This window comes from Temnothorax longispinosus, chromosome 6, assembly GCF_030848805.1.
Source record: "Temnothorax longispinosus isolate EJ_2023e chromosome 6, Tlon_JGU_v1, whole genome shotgun sequence".
NCBI classification, from domain to species: Eukaryota; Metazoa; Arthropoda; class Insecta; order Hymenoptera; family Formicidae; genus Temnothorax; species Temnothorax longispinosus.
Genome location: NC_092363.1, coordinates 5,994,902 through 6,011,771, shown reverse-complemented (window position 1 = coordinate 6,011,771; position 16,870 = coordinate 5,994,902). Strand labels below are relative to the sequence as shown.

The 16,870-nt window shown below is 34.8% G+C and overlaps 2 protein-coding genes across 6 annotated transcripts; both read right to left on the bottom strand.

The window, feature by feature from the left end:
* Positions 1-5: 5 nt before the first annotated feature.
* On the bottom strand, positions 6-8,802 carry LOC139815376 (clotting factor G beta subunit-like). Of its 5 annotated transcripts, none has more exons than XM_071782285.1 (6): positions 6,787-8,799; positions 6,598-6,714; positions 4,484-4,618; positions 3,275-3,508; positions 2,344-2,711; positions 6-1,797 (listed from the first exon to the last, which is right to left on the bottom strand). In XM_071782285.1, exons 1-6 carry the CDS (start codon positions 7,220-7,222, stop codon positions 1,513-1,515), a joined length of 1,575 nt encoding a protein of 524 aa, XP_071638386.1. In that variant the 5' UTR covers positions 7,223-8,799; the 3' UTR covers positions 6-1,512. The 5 variants fall into 5 exon arrangements, with proteins under 5 accessions (XP_071638386.1, XP_071638385.1, XP_071638384.1 ...); XM_071782284.1 differs by having other exon boundaries at positions 6,598-7,230; positions 7,336-8,796; XM_071782283.1 differs by having other exon boundaries at positions 6,598-8,795.
* Positions 8,803-10,325: 1,523 nt separating this feature from the next.
* LOC139815378 (serine protease gd-like) lies at positions 10,326-16,860 on the bottom strand. Its single transcript, XM_071782291.1, has 4 exons — positions 15,640-16,860; positions 13,992-14,292; positions 13,139-13,494; positions 10,326-11,817 (listed from the first exon to the last, which is right to left on the bottom strand). Exons 2-4 carry the CDS (start codon positions 14,266-14,268, stop codon positions 11,542-11,544), a joined length of 909 nt encoding a protein of 302 aa, XP_071638392.1. The 5' UTR covers positions 14,269-14,292; positions 15,640-16,860; the 3' UTR covers positions 10,326-11,541.
* Positions 16,861-16,870: the final 10 nt, after the last annotated feature.

The following is a 16,870-nucleotide window of genomic DNA, read 5'->3' as shown; positions in this document are numbered from 1 at the left end:
TCTAAAATACATTACCTGGAGGTCAGCGAAGATAATATTTTCGTTTTTATAACTTTATTTATAACTTCCAGTTGATACGAGTATTTCTGTTTTAACAACAATTACGATATTTCAGCTTAATCTGCGTTCGAAAGGTTGATCAGTCTAATCAAATTCATACAATCTTTTATAAAAGAATTAAACGATACAAATTTAATAATCTCGCTGAACAACTCACTTTGAGCATCAGAAATGATATCTTTTCATGTTAAATTATTCGGGAAAAAGAAATTATATTACGTAATTTATGTTGAGACTGAATGAAATGGGAAATGCTTGAATTATTTCTATTAATAAACAGAGAATGGTGGAATTAATAACGAGCGATGTAACATAAAGCGATATAAAATAAAGATATTAAATATATGTATTCAGTCAAGTAGATAATAAAACTAAAAATTTTAATGGTACACCTTTTATCTCAAACTCTACAGCGTCTCTGTTGGAAAACCCACTAGGACAGATATCGGCTTTGAACGACAAACAGATAATTTATTTAAACATACGCAAATCCCAGCCGCAAATAGTACAATAGGCCTCACGAATCAGAATATCTCGCGCATTCCTCAAGCACATATTCATCTTACACCTTGATTAATACATCAGTAATTGTGGAGCCGGTATTGTAGTTGGGTATAATCATCACTTTATTATTTAACGAATTTTAAATTCTGATGAGAATCAATGTGACTCTCGCGTGTAACTGTCTGCGTGTAACTTCTTTACTTTATTATTCTACTTTATTACATCTTCTTACTGTCGATATCAGTATTGTTTATTTTCATTTCTGTTACCAGAGTACCGTACTACCATTTTTTATCAATCGCTGGGATATACTTCAGGCGTTTTGATTTGTACTTCAATATCTTCTCGTTTACGTATTCTTAGTTATTTATATAATATTTATTTTATTTACTTCTTTCTGACACTTATTTCTTTGAATCTCTCTTGCAAAAATTTCTAATGTACTTCTTAATATTTTTAAACGGAGTTTTACGTGGCGACTGGCTTCAGATATTTAATATGCTAATTCTTGGAATTACGTTCTTACATTCACCAAATCTTTATAACTGATGATCAGTTCTCTATCAATATGCTTCGAAACATAGATTTCATGTTGAAGACGCATTCTAGTGCATTAGTAAGGTACCGACTAGTGCAGTAGTAAGGTACCGAGAGTCAAAGGGATCGTGAGTCGAAACATGTCGTTTAGTTCATAAGGCAAGACGTTCCTAGATGAACATAATGAAGAAAATAAAAGATAAGTATGCCTGGATTATTTTCTTTTCTTGGATAATTTCGCGGGAAGGAACAAAATTGGGGAATCCGCTGATGCATGTCCCATGAGTTGGCTGTCTGAAGAATCACTGTCATGTAATAATTTTTTTTTTACTTTTCTTCTTCGTCTTTTATTTTTTAAACTGGTTGATTAGTACATTTTGCGTTTTGCAGCGAGAAACTAGCGTTACGTGGTTAAAAAATCTGTTGTTGAATCCAAGGTATATATTTGGCCACGTCAACGTAGACAATGTAGTTTTCAAGTAGATCGCACCAATTAGATGTGGTTTTTTGCAAAATGAACCGCGAAAGAATACCGCGCAACTGATAACGACCCGTGGAATTGTCGAAAAGCACCAGCCCGCTCCCGATGTCACCGAAGCAAAGACCATTCTCGCCTAACAAACCGGCGTCGACGTCGCTGCAGAAGGTGCGCTCCGAGGTAAAAGTGATGAAGTGTCGGCTCCGGAGACAGGTCTCCTGTAATTTGCGCAACAAAATCGGATCTTTATCATTTGCCCAATTTGGTTTTACAATGACAGCGCATCCGTCAATGTTTTTCGTTAACATCTCGAGATATTACCGAATTATACGTTATGTTAAGAGCGTTCACGAAAATTTAAAGGCGCATCTTTACTACGTGATCGACAATTGAGCTTATTGATTTTCAAACAGTTGGCATATTCGTCAATTTTAACTTAAGGCATATTGTGTCTGTGACAAATCCATTTGTCATAGATATATGATATATGTAACAAATAATAAATTTCATAATAACATATAACTGTAATTGTATAAAAGTAGCGAAACTAAAATAGAATCGTGCGCCATTAGTATAACAACACAAAAATCTTTAAGCATTTCTCTTACGCGATATGAATATCGGATTTGCTGTTATCGAGATATCCCCACGTTTGATACGTTTCATTTTTTAGAGAAGAACCTCGCTTGCGACTGAATTTTAATTCGTATATTTATTGAAGTATCAATGATAAGCGGAAATCTGGTTGTCCTGAAGATGCTTACCTGACTGACTATTGATACCCTCACCATTCGTGGTTGTTTAAAGTTAATAAGACGTTTTTGTTTATCTGCGGTCCATCCTACGGCATATCCTGTCCTACCGACGATGTTTTGAAGAGTGGTCGAACCGGACCACAGGCAAATCGGCTTGATGAAACGGTTGAGCTCCACGGACTTTTTGAGGATCACAATCGCTAGATCGAAATCGCGGGTTTTTGTGTGCATATAGTCGGGATGGATCTTGTAGCTGGCGACCTGCCGTTCCACGGTTCCCACGCCGTCGCTGTATTTAAATGGACCTAAAGCCACCTTTATTTTTTTGGATGGTATGGTATGGTTGTTAATGACGCCCCACTTCATACAGGACGCCGCTATAAGAAGAAAACATATGCATGAAATACATTTTCTAATAGCGAATTTGGTTGGATGCACCAGTGCGCACTGACAATGAGTGCATCCAACTGAAAATTCGCTATAATAATCTGTATTCTCTATTCAAAGACATTCTGTGAACTTTTCTTGTATTATATCATGTATGTGATACTTTCGAATTAAGTTAAATATCTTAAATTAATATTACAGAAAATAATCATGCGCATAAAATATTTATATTAACAATATTAACAACACAGCGCAAACTTCCTATAAATATTTCAACACATCCTGGATGTATTAAGGATGATCTTGAGAATGTATTGTGCTATTTAGGTAATTATTCTAGATACTTCATCGTACATTCCCCGATTAATTATATTCAGATGAATTGTCAATATTTATAAACATTTATAGAATCCTATTTTATTATGTAATATAAATAGATAAAAATAAGAATTTTGCTATAAAGATTCAAGGAATTAGATGTAGACAAGAAGTTCACATGGCTCAATATACGGAGAGTATTAGTAATATTGATATTTCTTTTTGATTAGCATACCTGTTATAATATGCCGGTTTGTCAGAATGGAACCAGCACATCTAAACTCGTACTCAGTTTTAAAAATATAGAGTTGAACTATCCACGGCCATTGGCCTGGTAATGCGTATTCACCGTTCGGAATCCGACTATTTATGCTATCGGTATAGTAGCCAGTGATACCGCAGTCGTCGTTGTTAATATTATTATTGCTATTAGTATTGCGTTCTTGGGATATCCCAGTTGTACCACGTACTATAGTATAAATAATAATAATAATGGTACTAGGTGCGGCAGCAACACAATTAAAATATAAATCTTAATCATCTTGTATAAAGCTCGGTTACAAAACTAACAAATTACAGTATGATTTCTAAACCTGTTGTAGCGGGTATAATCGTCACTTTATTTAACGGATTTCAAACTTTGATGAGAGTCAGCGCGACTCTCGCGTATAACTGTCTGCCTTTACTTATCATTCGGCTTCATTATTATCTTTGGTGCGGGGAGTGGGAGCGAAGCCCCCCCTGCCCACCCATCAACCCAACACACACCGCCAGGTGCACGGGGGGTGCGGGGGGGGGGCGAAGCCTCCCCCCGCCCACACATGTACTTTGATATATTATATATATAGGATAGCATACTGTGCAAGGTGAAGCAAGGTCTACCCCATAAAATCATTAACTTTTGAAAATAATGATTTTATGTCAATATTTACCACAATATCTTAGTAAATACAAGCGACCCCCAAATTTTATCAACAGTTTTAGATTCGGGGGGCAAAAATACATAGAATTTACCTCTTTTTAATTGATTTCTCGTTGGGGCCCTAATTGTAGACATTTACCAATATTTTACCAAAGCTACATTTTTAAACTTAAGGAGAAAAAAACTATGGACAACAGTAAAAAAGTAAATAAAAAGCTACATTATGTTAACAATAAGAACTTAATTTAGTACAAAAAATCTTAATTTTATTTGTTAACAGTCACACAGTCCGAATTAAGCCACACCTAGGATTAACTGGTCAAGGTCCGAAGTGATTTTTCTTTAGTTTCTAACTTTGACCAGCCGTATTAGTTATTTCTAGGATTGACTATATAGTCAAAAGCCGAAACGCAAAACTTATTTCGGGCTTTGACCAAGACCATGGTCGTTCCCCAGGATTGACCAGTCAATCCTAGGAATGCCCGCGTTTCGGGCTTTGACCATAACATATATATATATTACCTTCGATCAATGGGGTTGGATTTTCCGGGGAGACCGATGCGTCATGTACAGTTATGGGCACTACAATAGCTAGAAGTATCAAAGTTATAACGCACGATAAAACCGCACGTTTCCACGTCCAAAGCCATTGTGTCACTAGAATAATTATAAAAAGATTAGAACGTTTGTTTTACGAGCTACTTATTTAATACCTTTTGATGAAATTCATACACAATTATTATGACGGGTAGCACATGTGTACGGAAGGAGTATTATAATTACATTAAGTCCTTCACGTAAATCATAATTTTTATAATTCTTGTTTGGTATCAATTTTCCGTTATTCTATTCACAATCGAGTAAAGAATTTGCGGCATGCAATATCTCGCAGTTCTTTTATATTTAGCTTTAATTCTTGTGGCGCAACTAAAGTGTAACAATTTTCAATCTAAAATATCGTCGATATTAAAACTATATTCTGGAATAGTTGTGAAAAGACCATTAGTCGAAATAGTTAATGATATTTGTGACATTGAAATTACTTTTAAAAATTGTTGCAGTCGAATGGTTCTCTGATAACATTTTCATAATTCATTTACTAAAAGGAAGAAATTATCGAAACTACTTCAAAATAGATAAAGATTGTACATCATTGATTCTTATTGCATTATTATCGCAGAACTATCAGTATTATCTAACTAGAGATGATTAGTCAAATCGACGTCAATGCACCGATGAATGATTGATGTCGAATACTGATTTATATTTCTTTCATCTGGATGTGGTGCCAGATGAAAGACAATAGAAATCTTACAAAAATATTCACAATTGTTTAATTGACGTAAAAACAACTATGATGAGATCGGAGATGACAAAGATATGAATCAGTATTTGACATCGACTATTTATCAATGCGTCGATATTGAATTGACATCGATTCGACTATTCATTTCAGGTTACTCAGCCAGATCAAATTCTCTTTGTTTTACATGTAAACATTTCAACACTTTGTGTTGCTTATTAATACGTACCCACGTATGTTTACATGTACCACGAAATGTTTACATGTAAAACAATTAAAGAGAATTTGATTCTATAATGTTTTTGAATTTATCAGATTAAAATCAGTTTTTTTTTCTGCAAGTAATCATTACGTTCTACTAATTTATTAAAAATTTTCAAGATGAATATTGATTTGTTCTTTAATATTTAGATACACAACATATTTATTACACACGTTTTCAAACTATAAGTTTGAAAGAGTTGAAAGTATATTTTCTTTTATCAGGAAAGACATTAGAGTAATGTCTTGTTACGATGATATCGATAAAAAATATTTACATTATTTATATTCAATTTATAGCATATTTAGCAATTAGCATATTTACACTATAATGCAATTTAGTGGGTCGCGATTTATTATCTATATATTATCTATATATATAAGTACCGTCTTCTGTCTGTATGACCGCGAACTACTCATTCATTAATGGATTAAATTTTTACTGAAAGTATATGAAATAGAGGTAAAATTTTTCGCGGAGTGCTATAAAGTGTATAATTTTTTGTTACCGATCTTTTTGGAAACCTGTTTGGAAATTATTCAAATTTCGAGAAATAATAAGTATTAATTGACCAATTTTTTTGAAACCAGTGCCAAAATTTTTTTAATTTTTGGAGGATAAGTTTAAATTTTTATTAATGGATAATTTTTTATTAATGGATCAATTTTCTTGAAACCAGTGCCAAAATTTTTCTAATTTTTTGTTGATGATTTTGATGAAACTGGTACCAAAAGATTACTAATTTTATGGGGATGGCTACTATGGGGTTGAAAATTGGAGGTTTCATGGAGTTCTATTGGTGCTTTTAATTAATGGGTGAGTTTGGGGAGAGGGGAATAGATTTTGAGTCCGCGCTTCGCTAGTTTCTTATATTAAACTGTATATATCTTATATAAAATTGTTGTTATCCTAAGATCCAGAAACTTATAAAGGATCTGTTCTTTTTAGTTATCTGGCGATTTTATGCTTAAACCTTAAACATATCTATGTATACTTACGTAAAGAAAGAAGTATATGTATTATAGAAAAACTAAAAGCAACGGTCTGTTGCGCTGCATGATTAACTATTACCTTTATTTAATTTAGTATATTGCGGAAAAATGCATCCGTTTGGAGCTCCGTTGTCCTTATTCGTCGACAAATCTGAGATATTGTCGGAGGGGCAGATAACGTCAAGTTCAATCGCATCTTGATTCGGAGTAGGATTCGTGTAAATGAATTGTTGTACGGTAACCGGACCATGGTAATTGACCTCATTACCTAGATGCACATTGCTCGAATCCTTCACGCGGACGTTACTGAAATTCGACGAATCGGGGTTTGGAAGTGCGATGTAACCATTCGTGGTATCGAACGCTTGATGCTGCTGGACGATGGTCGATACCGGCGGATTCATGATCCAGTCGCCGGCGCCGCTTTCCTCGACATCCGTCTTCTCTTCTTCATTGTCGTCGTCCATAACGTCACTGCACTGCGTAGAGGAATCTCCAACGCTATCATTGTCCGGAGCTACGACCGCGATTTCCTTCACCGAACATCCAGCCTCGCCGCGAAACCTGTCGACCGCATGACCCTCGGCAGACGCAACAGTATCATTCACTTGGTCCTGCTTCTTCTGACCCTGATGGTGATTACCGTCGAGCATTTGATGCTGCTGTTGCACCAATGTCGCTGTTGCACCAATGTCGCTATCCATGCGCTACGCTGAAAATTTACCTTCTTTACATCAGATACGTCTTAAAATGTGATACGCCGCATGCAGCAGAAGTCTTTAGATAAATTCGTCAGGTCGCTACGAAATTCTCTTACTTCCAATTAGAATATAAATGTCCGGTTTAATTTTTTGTCTTTGAATCTTCTGACGACATGGTGCTGTCATTGTGGAAAGCGCTCCGCGGGAAGGAAAATTTTATTTGATGTAGCCCTAACGGTTTTCGACACGTCGCGTTGACAACACCTGCAGTTGGAGGATGCACTGTCTCACGGGAACAAAATACAAGAACAAGAACGGACTCGGTTCAAGTCACTATCGCCTATTTTCATTGATCCTACGACACTGTTAGACAGATACTGGCTTCAGCGATAACGCCATACGGCTGCTGAAAGACGCACCTTGAATGTGGAATCGTAGAAGGCGCTCGTTCTTGCTCGCAGAAGCAAAACGAGGAAAAGAACAGAAAAGCGGAGATTAAAAACTGGTATCACATGCACGATATTCCTTTTCGCACAATAAATATTATCCTATTTAATTTGAATGATAACGCCTCGGCTTCCTTATATGTGCTGGTACGTGGATGGCACCGCAGTCGCCATGTCGCCAAATCTATCAGCGAATCAAGCTGCATATTAAAGCGAATGTAAATACAGTGCGATCCGAAAATATGTTGCATATATATATACAATATATATATTTTTTTAGAAATGCGTGACGCTCGTTTTTATCGAAAAGAACAGATTTTGCGGTCGCAAGCCGCTCAAACAGTCACTGACAATCGAATCACCGATGCAATCAAAGCACACGAAATGACAGCATTCCCGATAAAAACAGTACGTGGATCCACGTTATTGCTACGTGGATTCGACGAAATTACGTGATTCGACGTGGATGTGACGTTCCTGTTTTACTGGGGTTATCTCCGTTCAAACCGGCACAGAACAGACTGCTGTAGCGTTATCTTGTTGAACGTGAACGGAAATCTGTAACCCCACTCTTTGCCTCTTTCCTTCAATCAATTTATCAATGACATAGCTGATGCACGCATGCATGTATGTGCGATATTTGCGATAACGTCGCTTTAGACGATTTTTAAGGCCCCCGCACAATGAAAAATATAAGGAACAAGGAACAGATATTAGCGATTAGAAATAAGAAATTAAAGGAATAAAGCTGGTGTAACATTAATGCACGGCTTCCAATAGGTTAAAAATCTATTGCCTGTGTTATTCCCTGTTTCTGTTGCCTGTATTTTTCATCGTGCATTCAACTTTATTCTTGATTCTTTAGTCCTAATCGCTAATATCTGTTCCTTATATTTTTTATTGTGCGGAGGCCTTTAGTCTTTTAGTGGAATCGAATAGACTTGTATCTTCATTTCTATAGTCGGAGATTTCTAACACCAATAGCATACACGAAACATCTATATTACTCTTATTATATAATTTTTTGCAATTAAAGATGAAAGATTAGTGTTTTGCACTAATTATGTCACGATTATTTGCCTCGAATTAAGAGGCAGTGCATTATAAAAAAAAAATTTGGAGCTAAGAGTTTCGTAGAGATCTTTCTATATATAGACACAGACTTATAATAGACTTATAATATATTTAGTTATATGTATAAATATATATCTTAAAATTAAATTTAAAAAGACAATGTTTTAAAACAATTTTCCATATTTTGAAAAAATTTACTAGAATGAACCATAATAATATACCATATATATTCTTTTTGGATACAATGAAATTATATAAATTTAATTAAATTTAACATGCCGACATGTCAATACATGTTTTACTTCGATATAGTATTTTATATATTATTTTATATAATATTTTATATATAGTAATATTTTATATAGTATTTTATATAATATTTTATATAATATTTTATTAAATAATAGTATTATTAAATAAAAAGAAAATATTATATCTACCTAATAATAATATAGAGGCTTCGCCGACAATTAGCCCGTAGAAACAGCCGCATTAACAGCCTCCTTTTCGCTTATTCATGGGTCAGCAGAACTCTGCCTGCTTCAAAAATTTAGTTCTTTTAAACCCCCTCTTTTATCCATGCAAACTTTCTTTCAATTATTGTATATTTGCTTTTGTATCTGTCTTACCTTCCAAGTTAGGTCACTGTCAATATTTTTCTCCTTTAAGATCTTCTTCTTAACCATAACTGTCCTTTTCTGTTCCTTACCTTTCAGTTTCTCTGTAATCATATTTGTTCTTCTTCTTGTTCAGAACTTGCTTTAATTTCTATATGGACTTCGTTTTGTAACATTTCTTCCACCGCTTTTTCTACAGCATCTCTTTTTTGGACCTCCTATTTTTTTATCACAATATTATTAGTTTTCTTATTTCTCTCTCTTATTTAAATTAAAAATGCAAGAGGAATTTCTCTTACATTTTTAATTATTTAAATTATCTATTGCATGTAAATACGCGCCAATATGAGATGTACAAAATGATGTTTGACGAGTAAAAAAAAGATATACAGAAATTGAATATGTAATTATTTTATTTTCTATAAAAGTTACGAATCTTTCTACATTATTGCGTTTGCAATTTTTCAAGCGCTGTAACATTAAGAAATTTAATAGATATTAGAACGCTATAGATACGTACCCTGCTTGAAAGAAAGTCCGACACTTCACTTATGTCTAAAATACATTACCTGGAGGTCAGCGAAGATAATATTTTCGTTTTTATAACTTTATTTATAACTTCCAGTTGATACGAGCATTTCTGTCAACAATTACAATATTTCAGCTTAATCTGCGTTCGAAAGGTTGATCAGTCTAATCAAATCCAATCTTTCATAAAAGAATTAAACGATTCGAATTTAATAATCTCGCTGAACAACTCACTTTGAGCAGAAATGAGATCTTTTTATGTAAAATTATTCGGGAAAAAGAAATTATATTATGTAATTTATGTTGAGACTGAATGAAAAAGGAATTAAGTGCTTGAATTGTTTCTATTGGTAAACAGAGAGTAGTGGATATTAATAATAACGAGCGATGTAACATAAAGCGATATAAAATAAAGATATTGAATATATGTATTCAGTCAAGTAGATAATAAAACTAAAAATTTTAATGGTACACCTTTATCTCAAACTCTACAGCGTCTCTGTTGGAAAACCCTCTACGTCAGACAGATATCGGTTTTGAACGACAAACAGATAATTTATTTAAACATACGCAATCCATTATACTGAACATTACGTATAAGTACATTACTTATAGTGTTGACTGCAGCCACCCACGGCCACTGGCCTGGCAATGCGTGTTCACCGTTGGCAATTAGACTATTTATTGTGCTATCGGTGTAGTAGCTAGTGATACCGCATTCGTATGTACCACGTAACATGGTATAAACTAGGTGCGGCAGCAACACAATCAAAATAGAAATCTTAATCATCTTGTGTGAGGCTCTGTTACAAAACTAACAAAATACAGTATGATTTGAACCAGTTGAAGCGGGTATAATTATCACTGTATTTAACGAATTTTAAACTCCGATGAGAATCAACGCGACTCTCTCGTACAACTGTCTGCCTTCACTTTATTCCGCTTTATTACATCTCCTTACTGTCGATATTAGTATTGCTTATTTTTGCGTCTTTTATCAGTAACATACTGACATTTCTTATCAATTGCCAGAATGTACGTACTTCAGGCGTTCTGAGTTATACATCGATATCTCCTCGTTTATGTATTCTTGCTTATTTATATATTATTTATTTGTATTTATTTTTTCATAACACTTATTTCTTTGAATCTCTCTTGCAAAGGATTCTAATGTACTTCTTAATATTTTAAAACGGAGTTTTACGCGGCGACTGGCTCCAGATATTAAATATGCTAATTCTTGGAATTACGTTCTTACATTTACCAAATCTTTATAAAATTGATTATCAGTTCTCTATCGATATGCTTCGAAATATAGATTTCATGTTGAAGAGGCATTCAAATATAGTGCAGTAGTAAAGTACCGAGAATCAAAAGGATCATGAGTCGAAACATGTCGTTTAGTTTATAAGGCAAGACGTTCCTAGATGAACATAATGAAGAAAATAGAAGATAAGTATGCCTGTATTATTTTCTTCTCTTGGATGATTTCGCGGGAAGGAACAAAATTGGGGAATCCGCTGATGCATGTCCCATGAGTTGGCTGCCCGAAGAATCACTGTCATGTAATAATTTCTTTTTTACTTTTTTTCTTCGTCTCTTATTTCTTAAACTTATTGACTAGCACATTTTTTAGTTTTGCAGCGAGAAACTAGCGTTACGTGGTGGAAATCTGTTGTTGAATCCAGGGTATATATTTGGCCACGTCAACGTAGACAATGTACTTCCCAACACCGCACCAATCTGTATTTTGCCGCGAAAGAATACCGCGCAAATGATAACGACCCGTGGAGTTGTCGAAAAGCACCAGCCCGCTCCCCATGTCACCGAAGCAAGGACGATTCTCGCCTAACAAACCGGTGCCGACGTCGCCGCAGAAGGTGCGCTCCGGGGTATAATTGGTGAGGTTCTCATAGCTCCGGAGACAGGTCTCCTGTAATTTGCGCAACAAAATCGGATCTTCATCATTTGCTCAATTTGGTTCTACAACGACAGCGCATCCGTTAATGTTTTTCGTTAACATCTCGAGATAGTACTGAATTATATGTTATGTCAAGAGCGTTTACGAAAATTTAAAGGCGCATCTTTACTACGTGATCGACGATCGCGCTCATCAAACGCGACTTCCAAACAATTGGCATATTCGTTAATTTTAACTTAAGGAGGTTCTACAGGTACTCTCTAGTCAGTTGAGAGATGAAGAGAAAATCTTCAAATTCATCGATTCTAAGTATTCATAAAATATTTTCGTGAATTTTGATGACGTTAGAGCTTATATCATACCCATATTAGTCGAAGCGAGGAATAATTAAAAATATCGTGTAAGTGCTCCTTTGACTCTGGCGGCTTATAATGGAAGAAAATGTGGTAACGTCGCGAACTTGACAGTTCTGCTCATATAACCGTGGTTATTTCACAATTTCACATAATTCTAGAGCGAGTACTTCTCCGTAAGCGCTCGTAAACGTTAGGTGCTTAAGTTTGAGGTGCTGTCATACTGTGGTGCTGTACTGGCTGTACACTTTTCGCGCGGGTGCAGTCGCTGCGACATTGCCAAATCTCCCTTGTTATTCGAAGCACGCTACGTGAACTGTGATATGGCCTGTTTCAATAGCCAATATCACAAAATTTTACGCGATAACCCTTGTTTTTCTCGATATTTCTGAAAAGCTTAGATTAAGATCTATAAGAGCTCCGTTTTTTGAATCTCTGGTAGGTTGCCTTTATATAATTAATATCTCGTTTCCTGTCTCCAAGAGCCCCTCTGCCATATGTAGCTTATGTTAAAACTGTGATTTCAAAATTCATTTTTGCAAATTTTTACACGGTAACCGATGCTAAAAGTTTTCGAGCACTTTTCTCGCATCTTAATTATACGTCCATAAAGTTTTTTCCAATTTTTAGATACATCCATTATCTGTAGAACCTCCTTAAGGCATGCAATGACAAATCCATTTGTCATGAATTTATGCAACAAAATAATAATTTTACAATAATACATAACTGTAAACGTAGCGAAACGTAATTGTATAAACGTAGTGAAACTAATAAGTGCATGGAATATCGTGTATGGCATTAATGATGTAAAAATCTTTAAGCATTTTCCTTTTGCGATATAAATATCGGATTTGTTATCAAGGTATCCCACGTTTGGAACGTTTTGTTTTTAGAAAATCTCGCTCGGAAATGGAACTTAATTCGTATATTGACTGATCAATGAAAGCGAAAATCCGGCTCTCTCGAAGGAGGCTTACCTGATTCACTATCGACATCCTCAGCATCCGTGGTTCGGAGACTATTATACGACCTTCCCTTTGTTTGACCCATCCCACGATATATCCTGTTCTATCGACAACATTTTCAAGATCGGTTGAACTGGACCACAGGCAAATAGGTCTGATAAAAGGACTGAACACGACTGGCGTCTCGAGAACCAAAATCGCCAGATCGGAGTCAACGAAATAATACCAGTTCGCATCGGGATGAAATTTATAGCTCGCGACCTTTCGATTCACGGTTCCTACTACCCTTTCACCACTCAGTTTAAATTGTCCCAAAGACACCGTCATGTTATTGTGTATAACATCGCTTGGTTCCAAACATTTCCTCGCTATAAAAAGAAAATATGTGCGTGAAATACATTTTCTAATAATCCGCACTCTTTATTCAGGTACATTCTGTAAACCTTTCCGTATTATTATATGTGAGTATCATATATGTGATACTCTCAAGTTAAATTAAATATCTGAAATTAATATTTTACAAAAAATAATCATGTATACACATGAAATATTTATAATAACACAGCGCGCATGAAAAACTTTCTATAAATATTTCAAGACATTCTGGATGTATTAAGGATGATCTTGAGAACGTATTGTGTATGTGCTGTTTAGGTAATTATCTCAGATGCTTCATTGCGCGCATTCCCCGATTATCTTCAGATTAATTGTGGCTATAAATCCTATTTTATTATGCAATACAAATAGGTAACGATAAGAATATCGCTATAAAAATTTAAGAAAGCAGATTTAGATAAGAAATGTTCATATATAGTTCAATGTGCAGAGAGTATTAGAAATATCGAATCTTTTTTTATTAACGTACCTGTTAGAATATGTCTGTCTGTCAAAATGGAACCAGCACACTGAAATCCAAATTGATTGTCTAGGTTGAGTGCAACCACCCACGGCCACTGGCCTGGTAATGCGTATTCACCGTTGGCAATCAGATTATTTGTGCTATCGGTGTAGTAGCTAGTGATACCGCATTCGTCGTTGTTATTGGTATTGCGTTCTCGGATTGTCTCAGTTGTACTACGTACTATCAATATAGTATAAACTAGGTGCGGCAGCAACACGCTCGAAATAAAAATCTTAATCATCTTGTGTAAGGCTCCGTTACAAAACTAACAAAATAGAATATGATTTTTGTGTACTTATTTTTTACGAATTGTTCTTAATATCTGACACAATTTTGAAATAATTGCCATTAATTAAAATGATAAACGTTATAATATTATAACGTTTATCATTTTAATTAATGGCAATTATTTCGAAATTGTGTCGCTAGCCATGAAGCTAATTACAATAGCTTCATGGATTTTTTTTATCCAGAGGGAAGCTTATTGATCGTTACGAAAAGAATTAATAATACTGTAAGTAAAAGAATTACTTTAAAAAATTAGTAATTTTATTTCGAAGAAAACTTAAAACTACTACAAATCTATCGTGTAATTATATTAACTAATTATATATATAATCAACATACACATAATTAATATTTATATGTATATCCACTCCTCTCTCTCTCGTGCATTAAATTTTGATGGAATCCATTAGCTAGAGAAGATTTCGGTACATAGTACAAAATTATTTATTTCCATTCACAACAAGTAAATCAGAAAAACTGATAGATCATAGATGAGATAAGCTCAAAAGTAATGAATAGAATATTATGTACGTAATAAATTCAGCATCCAAATAAAACGTAACACAGTTAGTGTGTCTTATAACAGATATATTTGACGAACGGGAGAACTACTCTAGCCTCTTGTTAAAATAAAAACTATTTTTTCTAAAAAGTGTTACGAATTTTTCTGTATTATATTACGTTTGCAATTTTTCAAGTTTTCAGCGCGCAACATTAAGAAATTTAATAAATGTGGGAATGCTATCGATACAAACTGTTGAAAAAAGAAGCTTCACTTATGTCTAATACGTCATATGGAAGTCAGCGGAGATAACAGTTTCGCTTTTGTAACTTCATTTATTTTCCAGTTGGTACGAACATTTTTACGATATTTCAGATTAATCTGCGTTTGATAGGGTTGATCAGTCTAATTAAATCCAATCTTTTAAAATAATTAAACGATTCAAATTTAATAATCTCGCTGAACAATTCACTTTGAGCTGAAATGATTTTTTTATGTAAAACTCTTTAGGAAAAAGTAATTATATTACGTAGATCCATGTTGAAATGAGGAATGCAAAAATCGTTTCTATTGATAAACAGAGAGTTGTGGATGTTAATACTGAGCGATGTAACATATAAAATAAAGATAGTGAATCAATTCAGTCAAGTAGATAATAAAACTGAAAATTTTAATGGTGCACTTAACTTTATCACAAACTCGACAGCTTTCTGTTGGAAAACCCATTGGGTTTCATCAGAGAGATATCAGCTCTGTACGGTAAACAGATAATTTATTTAAATATACGCAAACCTCAACCACAAATCTCACAATTGGACTTACATGTTTCGGAAGAATTGCTAGTTACGTTTCCATTCGATAACATTTAAAAAGAAACTATTCTATATCAGCCCACGAATCGGAATATCTCGCACATTTTACAAGTACATATTTATCTTGCATCTTGATTATTCAATCATTTTATGTTTATGAGACCGGTTATAGCGGGTATAATCGTCACTTTATTTAACGAATTTCAAACTTTGATCAGAGTCAACGCGACTCTCGCGCGTATAACTGTCTGCCTTTACTTTATTATTCCGCTTTATATCTCCTTACTAGCGATATCGGTATTGTTTATTATTTTCGCTTCTTTTATCAGAGTACCATACTGCCATTTCTTATCAATGGTTAGAATATTCCTTCATGCGTTTCAAGTTATATCTTGATACCTCCTTTACGTATTCTTATTGGTTTATTTTGTATTTATTCGTACTTTTTTCAGATATTTATTTTTTTGAGACACTTTTGTGAAGTATTCTAAAATGCTTCTTGACGGTACAAGAAATGAACGCTACGATGCAGGATATTCAGTATGCTAATCCCTGGAATTACGCTCGTATTCACCGAATCTTCATAAGACTAACGAGTTCTCTATTAAAACGCTTCGAAACACATTTATGTCTTTGATGACGCGTTCAAGGTGGTTACAATTTGAGTCATGTCTTTAATTTATAAGATAACACGCAAATCATCCTAGATGAACGCAATGAAGAAAATAGAAGATAAATATGCCTCGAGCATCTTCTTCACTTGAATGATTTTGCGAGAAGGAAGCAAATTGGGAAATCTGCTGATGCAAGTCTGATGAGTTAGCTACCCGAAACGTCGCTGTTACGTAAGAATTTATTTAAATTTGTCTCTTTTCTCTTTTTTTATGGCTTGTCTAGCACATTTTGCATTTTGCGGCGAGAAACTAGTTACGCGATGGAAATCTGTCGATGAATCCAAGGTAAGTATTTAGCCACGTCAACGTAGACGGTGTACTTGCTGACATTGCACGAAAAAGATGAATGCTCATCAAGAAATTGCGACAGGACGCCGCGTAAGTGATAATGGCCCGTTGAATTGTTGAAAAGCACCAGCCCGCTTCCGAAGTCACCGTAGCAAGGACCGATCTCGCCTGGCAAACCGGCGCAGAAAGTACGGTCCGAAGTGATACCGCCGAACCTCCGATCACTCCGGAGACAGGTCTTCTGAAATTTGCGCAACAAAGTCGGATCTTCATCATTCG